Below are 7,236 nucleotides of genomic sequence, written 5' to 3'. Positions count from 1 at the left end.
TCCAATATTAATTGCATCTGCAAATCTCCGTCTCTCTTGTTCTCTTTGGGAATCTTTTACTATTATTAAAACTTTTTCAAGTCAACCGTACAGTCGCTACTAAGCCAAAAAGCTTTCCAAGCTATCTAGATCTCTTTGTTGTAAATTGGAAGCAATCTTATTTCTCAGCATGGCAAGCTTGAATTTCATTTTTGGGCTTCTAGGTAATCATCAAATTAGCCACACATAGCATTGATGAGCAAATTTATGTTTTTTTTTTTTATATATTTCTTCATTTTGTCTGCTTTCAGGCAACTTAACCACCGGCCTGGTTTATCTTTCTCCTGCGTAAGTGATTCTATTAAAAAAATTTAAAAATAAAAAATTACTTACTTCACTTTTGTGCTTTTAAGCTTTTAGGCTTTAAGCAAAAACAATTAATTGATTGATTTCATATGCACGTAATATATATATGTTTTTCAGGAAAACGTTTTGGCACATAGTACAGCGTAGATCAACGGAGGAATTTGAGAGCATTCCTTATATAAGCAAATTACTGAATGCATACTTTTGGGTTTGGTATGGAATTGTGAAGCCCAACAGTGTGCTTGTGGCCTCTGTTAATGGTTTTGGAGCCGCCCTGGAGATTATTTATGTCATTATATTTCTCATTTTTGCTCCTCCGATGATGAGGGTAAGTTTCAGTTTTTAATGTTTCCGATAGTATTGTAAGCTCAAATTGAATTATTCAGCCCGTTGCGTCGTCCGAGATTCAAACTCAATCAATGAGTCGGCTAACCAAATAAAACTGTTTGAAAACTTTTCGGTCAAACTCTTTGGAAGAAATTATATACGAATAAACGTTTGATTAATTTCCGATGAATTTTATTAGGGTAGAACTGCCGTACTTGCCGGTGTTTGCGATGTGGTGTTTCCCGGCACAACAGTGTTGGTGACTCAAATATTTTTCGACAGGGATGTGCAAATCAAGGTCTCAGGTTTCTTGTCTTTGTGTTTCAGCATGGTCGCCTATAGTTCACCTCTTTCAGCCATGGTGAGAAGATTGCTGTTTCTATATATATAATTTTTTTTTTTTTTGGGAAAAAAATTACTCAACTTATCTATATGTATACACGAAAACTTACATTTGCATTTACGTTTCTGTACAATTCTTTTATCATTATTTCTGATTAGTGTATACAAAATTTTTCTCCATTTCATAAAATAATAGTGGCTTTAATCATGGAAATGAAAATGCAGAAAACAGTGGTGGTGACAAAGAGTGTGGAGTACATGCCATTTCTTCTCTCATTTATCCTATTCATAAATGGGGCAGTTTGGACAGTCTATGCTGTGCTCACAAAAGACCTTTTCATTGGAGTAAGTTTCCATATTATTATATTGTCAATATGTTAATTAATTATCAGAATAAAAAAGACAGGATACATTCTATTTTATATTTAATTATTACTAATAAAATACCCAATCGCAGATACCAAATGGGAGTGGATTTATTCTTGGCGCGGCTCAATTAGTGCTTTATGTGATGTATTGGAAGCCAAAGTCATCGTCAAAGAAAATTTCAGATGATGCTTTGGAGGATGGATGGCAACATGAGCGCCTTATTTCGGCTGAGAATCGTGAAAAGCGTGAAGGCTAATTAATTAATTAATTAATACTCATTTAACTAAAGAGTGAACAAGTTATGGGGCCTTAACTCACTGCTGCAAAATAGTTGCAATAATTTCCTCTCATTTTGTGCCCTTGAATGATAATTTCTCATTCGTAATTAATTTTGGACACTAGGAATAAAGTGAGTTTGCCCGTGGTAAATTTTTATGTAATCAATTACAGAAGCCATTTTGATTCTTGTGGCCATTAAGCCTATAATCAAAGGCCTGATACCTTTTTCTATTTGTGCCTATAAAGTGATTTAATGTTGATAATTCTTGATCCTTTTAATACATTTTATTACTTAATATATATATATATATAGGTACACTGTAGCCGATTTCTTATCCAGACCGGTTACCATGATTTCAAGAAGGAGCCTCCCTCCTTCTTACGCTTGCTTGGTCTGCAGTAGCATGTCAGAGGGTCTTGGAGCGAGTCTAATGTCTATAAGCTCTCAAACCAATTTTGGGCTCGAGAACAGTACTTCGTGTCGCTACCATACAGGCAAGTGCCAACTCAAAACCCATCTTCGTGTGAAGACATCGACTCCATGTGGACAGGATGCTTCACAGCAACGAATGGTTGTGCTCTACCACCTTGACCATTGGTTCTACGAACTCTTTGTGTTTAATCCTTATCACTAAGGAATCTACTTTACAACTCCAATAGGCCTCAGCAGATCCATGAAGCCCGGACGCGAGACTCCACAATGACAATGAAGGGGAGGAGGACATGCAGGAGAGGTACAGAGAATACCTCATGCGCCATCGAAGAGAGCAAGAAGGGTATCCATGGAGAACCCCTGAGATCGACAGGTGGTGAGGAGAGCTTGAAGAGATAGCTAACTGGTTGGACCTAGAACAATGGCCACAACCAAAGCTGGACCCACAACCAGAGGACGTGGATTGGCAAGAACTTGCTGACAGAATGGAAACCCTGTTAGAAGAAAGAAGAGCAAGTCTATCGGGAAGAAGCACGCCAACAAGTGGCAACTCGGGACTGTAGGCGGAAGCATAGTGGACCCCGCAGTGGAATCGGTGGTGGTAATAATGTATGTAATAATTGTATGAGTGCTTCACGTGTGTACAAGAGAGATTTCATTTAGATAAGTATAAGAGTGTGATATAATATAAAGTAGATAATGAGTTGTAAAGTAGATTTCTTAGATGATAAGTATTTTCTTTTGTGTTATTAGCATGTAAAGATTGACCATCTTTATATTATTGGCATGTAAATATTGACTATCTTTATGCTATTGGCATGTAAATATTGACAATATTTATGTTGTCAATGTATGCTTAAACATTGACTATCATATTTATACTATAATTGTTCAAAATTTTGTATTCAAAAAATGAAAAAAGAATGGTTCAAATTTGCACAAGTGTGTGTATTGTACACGATTCACAAATGGTAAATCATTATTATTTGCACATAACCTAATTATCGCATTAAATCAAGATATAAAACATCAAAGATAAAGTTTTGATTCTAATTTCACATCACATAAACAACCTTTACAAGTTATTTAAATCTTTGTATCCCTATTAAATAGATAAAGGATTATAATTGCAAAAATAAAAATAAGAATCCAATTCACAAGTTATTTAATTATTTCTCCTCATATATAAAGGATTAGAGCAACCGAATTCATTTTACATACTATGTAATATGAGGGACTTAAACTGATTATATTTTATACTTGTATGATAAAATATTTATTCTACCTTTACCAATTTTGTCAAATTTATTATTTAAAAATTGTACTTATTAGTTAATTTTTATAGTTACAGTTTCTTTTCAACCCTCTCCCTCTCTGCAAATTCCTCAGCCTCCTTCACCATCCTATCAATCTCTTGGCTGAGCTGCCACATGTTGGTTAAGGTGATGGAATGTTTATTCTTGGCTGCCTTGTCTTCAGCTGCCACATGTAGGATACCATCGGCATGAAGCTCAAATGTGACCTCAATTTGAGGCACTCCCCTGCAACAACATTTAGAACATGCATAAAGATCCAGAATCTCCCAACATATCAAATGCGTGTAGAGATAGAATATTGAAATGTAATTTACCTTGGAGCAGGTGGAATGCCAGATAGATCGAATCTTCCAAGCTCGCGACAATCCTTTGTCAAGCTTCTTTCACCTTCATACACCTGAATTTTTCAAGAATATGTTAGTCCAAAAGTAGAACGAATTAGAATGAATATGCAGCATCATTTTAGCCACGTATTTAACCCTTTGTTATACCTTGATAGTCACCGTGCTTTGTTGGTCTTGGCAAGTGGTGAAAACATGAGATTTCTTTGTGGGCATGATCATAATAGTCCACAAGGGAATCAGCTCGGTCATAACACCACCAACAGTTTCAATACCAAGACTCAAGGGAGTTGCAGGGAGCAGCAAAATATGGCCTGTAACAAACAAAAAGCCCAACCCCATCATGCATTCTGTATACTTACATATTTTAATCAATGGATACTGATACAGAAATTGTGTACTGGATGCTGTACCTTCACCCCATTCACCGTTAAGAATTCTACCCTGAACTGCTGCACCCCGTGCAATAGCTTCATCTGGATTGATACCCTTGCTGGGCTCCTTCCCATCGAAGAAATTCTTCAACAATTGCTGAATCCTAGGGATTCGAGTACTTCCTCCGACAAGTACAATCTCATGAATATCAGTTTGCTTCAATCCAGCATCTTCCAGTGCCTTCTTCACTGGCCTCATAACCTTCTTAAATAAATCCAGGTTCAACTCTTCAAATCTTGCTCTTGTCAATGGCTCCGAGAAATCAACACCATCAAAAAGTGACTCAATCTCAACTCTAACTTGCTGCTGGCCACTCAAAGCTCTCTTGGCCCTCTCACATTCCTTTCGAAGTTTCCCAAGAGCCTTTTTATCCTTCCTAACATCTTTGCTGTACTTCTTCTTAATCAACTTAATGAAATAGTCCATGACTCTGTGATCAAAGTCCTCTCCTCCCAGGTGAGTGTCTCCACTAGAGGCAAGAACCTTAAACACGCCATTATCAAGAGTCAAGATACTAACATCAAATGTACCACCACCAAGATCAAAAACCAAAATGTTCTTCTCTCCCCCTTTCTTGTCTAGACCATGGGCAATAGCTGCAGCTGCAGGCTCATTGATTATCTGAGCCACATTGAGCCCGGCTATGATGCCTGCATCCTTCGTTGCCTGCTTTTGTGCATCATTGAAATAAGCTAAAAGACACCCATATATTAGACTACAATATATGCAAACAGTAGAAATATTCCAATCCGGAATTTTAAAGTGCGGGATCGTCCCGGAAAACACATAAACCGTGCGGTTTAAGCGCTTTAAGTTTTAAGCTTTTAAAACCCCACGATTTTAAAACTTTTCCAGACTTTTCCTGCACTTTAACATCCCGGACCTGAAAACTACTCTGCAAAGAGAACAAGAATATTAAATTATTCATATAGAAATTGAATATATACCCGGAACGGTAAGGACAGCATTTTTAATTTTCATCCCCAAGAATGTCTCAGCTGTCTCCTTCATCTTTTGCAGCATCATAGCACTGATCTCCTCGGGGCTAAATACCTTAGTCTCTCCTTTCACTTTCACTTGAACATAAGGTTTGCCATCTTTGTTCACAATCTTATAAGGCAAGAACTTTATGTCTCTTTGCACTTCAGCATCATCAAACCTACAGGATCATAACCGAACCAAAAGCACAAAGCCGAATAAAAGTGTGTTAAAAGTGCTTTTCGAGAAGGAGAGCCATTTCGAGAGTATTACTTAAAACAGCTTTATACAGCCGTTATAAACATGCGCTAACATGGAAACACGAGTTCATTTTTGATTCTTTAAATTCACATCTGGATGCAGCAAAAGCGCGCATCTAAACACACCCCAACTATCGTAAAATCAGACAAACAGAACAGAGAAAACAGAGAGCGGCACTTACCTTTTTCCAATGAGGCGCTTAACATCAAAGATGGTACGCTCTGGGTCGAGAGCCGCTTGATTTTTTGCAGCTTCTCCAATCAGACGCTCAGTATCAGTGAATGCAATCCATGATGGGGTGAATCTGTTCCCTTGATCGTTCGCTATAATCTCCACATGACCGTCTCTATATAGACCCACACGAGAATATGTAGTCCCCATATCAATACCAATCACTGCGTTCGTTGTACCATGCACCGCAGCTAATGCTAACGAGTTCGTTGTATCATCAACGGCAGCTAATGCTAACGAGAATTCTACAAGATTTAAAAAAATAAAAGAAAGTTTAAGCAAAGTTCAACCAAAACAAAACAATAAAAATAAAAAGACAGAGCATGAAACAGAGCAAAAACAAAACCAAATAGAATGAGAGAGGGTTTCTTAGCAAAACAAAAGAAGATATAGTAAGATCCCATCTTACCTAAAGCAAAGAAGAGCATAATGGCTAATGCTTTGTTCTTGACCTTCATTGTTTTTGCTTTTTCTCTGTGTTTGTTTCTGTTGTTTTTATGAAGTGTTTGCTGTGCTTTCTCTGCTTTCAAGTGCAGCGAATACGAAGGTGCAGTTTTATATATAGTGTTCGCCCAATGGTGATGAAACACGTTAACTTTCGGTTGCTTTTTGCTAGTTGCAGTCTTAAAGGTTAGAATTTTCTCGTGATTTTAACTTTTCTCAAATTCAATTTAATGAGAGAAGTTAAATCCTAACGTAATACAATGATTTTTAAAAGTTGAGATAGATCAGAAAACTTCGAATGATAATTTAACGTTCTACGTAGATAATCTTTTTAAATTCTTACTACGCCTGGACTGTGGACTCATCGACGGATATCAATTGGTGCCACAGAATTCCAATTTTGTTATATATACCCATTTAAAGCCCGTTGGCCCCAGCAGGCCAAGCTCGGTCCAATTTACTCGCACACGAATCGGAATTAACAACACAGCAGCAGATTAGGGATAGCAATGGATTGGATCTGATCTAAGATTCACGTAATTCAAATTCAATCGGATCGAATTTTGGTCGGTTTAAAATAAATTTGGATCGGATTTGGATATTGATGTACGGATCTAAGACGGATCTGGAACAGGTCTGGATCTATCCTAATATCTAAATCTATATCCATATCCATTCATCTTTTAATATAATTTAATTTTATTTTAAAAATCTCTTAACAATTGTTGAATTATAATAATAATAAATTTTATTCATACATATTAGTGGTATTTACCATGCATTTAAACTCTTAAAATTTAAAGGTTAGTTTTGTAAATTTAAAGGTCAGCCAAATGAATAAATTCAATGCATGGCGTCAAATGAATAAATTCTAATGGTTAGTTCATTTTTCTTATTTCATTTAATTGATGCACTGCCTTGTATCTTAGTTATATATATATATATATATATATATATATATATATATCAAATTTCATTCTATCTAAAGTTTATATATATTCATATGCAGGGAATCAAGAGCTCACCAAATTTCCAGTAAAAAAGATTCAAATGCACACTCTATCAAATAACAATGCCAAGAAGTTGTGTAATATTCTTACGAATGTTTCATGGTAGTGGTATGAATTGTAAGAAT

The 7,236-nt window shown here is 36.3% G+C and overlaps 2 protein-coding genes across 3 annotated transcripts; one reads left to right on the top strand and one right to left on the bottom strand.

The window, feature by feature from the left end:
• On the top strand, nucleotides 1–2,863 carry LOC18041593 (bidirectional sugar transporter SWEET17). Of its 2 annotated transcripts, XR_002905196.1 has the most exons (7): nucleotides 1–203; nucleotides 291–327; nucleotides 463–673; nucleotides 872–1,033; nucleotides 1,240–1,359; nucleotides 1,472–2,234; nucleotides 2,323–2,863. XR_002905196.1 is itself a non-coding variant. In XM_024183042.1 (6 exons), exons 1-6 carry the CDS (start codon nucleotides 170–172, stop codon nucleotides 1,637–1,639), a joined length of 732 nt encoding a protein of 243 aa, XP_024038810.1. In that variant the 5' UTR covers nucleotides 1–169; the 3' UTR covers nucleotides 1,640–2,863. The 2 variants fall into 2 exon arrangements, 1 of the variants encoding a protein (XP_024038810.1); XM_024183042.1 differs by having other exon boundaries at nucleotides 1,472–2,863.
• Nucleotides 2,864–3,440: 577 nt separating this feature from the next.
• On the bottom strand, nucleotides 3,441–6,124 carry LOC18041592 (probable mediator of RNA polymerase II transcription subunit 37b). Its single transcript, XM_006433380.2, has 7 exons — nucleotides 6,067–6,124; nucleotides 5,608–5,902; nucleotides 5,135–5,346; nucleotides 4,166–4,879; nucleotides 3,903–4,066; nucleotides 3,726–3,808; nucleotides 3,441–3,636 (listed from the first exon to the last, which is right to left on the bottom strand). The coding sequence occupies exons 1-7, from the start codon at nucleotides 6,113–6,115 to the stop codon at nucleotides 3,441–3,443; spliced, it is 1,713 nt and encodes a 570-aa protein (XP_006433443.2). The 5' UTR covers nucleotides 6,116–6,124.
• Between the last annotated feature and the right edge of the window lie 1,112 nt (nucleotides 6,125–7,236).

This window comes from Citrus clementina, unplaced genomic scaffold (assembly GCF_000493195.1).
Source record: "Citrus clementina cultivar Clemenules unplaced genomic scaffold, Citrus_clementina_v1.0 scaffold_5, whole genome shotgun sequence".
Classification (NCBI taxonomy): Eukaryota; Viridiplantae; Streptophyta; class Magnoliopsida; order Sapindales; family Rutaceae; genus Citrus; species Citrus x clementina.
Note: the sequence above shows the minus strand (reverse complement) of the source record. Positions and strands in the feature narration are given on the sequence as shown.

Bases quoted from the DNA above. Each gene is read 5' to 3' on its own strand.
- LOC18041593 (XM_024183042.1), top strand. From the start codon at position 170: ATGGCAAGCTTGAATTTCATTTTTGGGCTTCTAG. The intron at 328-462 runs GTAAGTGATTCT...TATGTTTTTCAG, and splicing joins CTGGTTTATCTTTCTCCTGC to GAAAACGTTTTGGCACATAG. The intron at 1,360-1,471 runs GTAAGTTTCCAT...ACCCAATCGCAG, and splicing joins CAAAAGACCTTTTCATTGGA to ATACCAAATGGGAGTGGATT.
- LOC18041592 (XM_006433380.2), bottom strand. From the start codon at position 6,115: ATGAAGGTCAAGAACAAAGCATTAGCCATTATGCTCTTCTTTGCTTTA. The intron at 5,903-6,066 runs GTAAGATGGGAT...TAAATCTTGTAG, and splicing joins TATGCTCTTCTTTGCTTTAG to AATTCTCGTTAGCATTAGCT. The intron at 3,809-3,902 runs GTATAACAAAGG...TGAAAAATTCAG, and splicing joins AAAGCACGGTGACTATCAAG to GTGTATGAAGGTGAAAGAAG.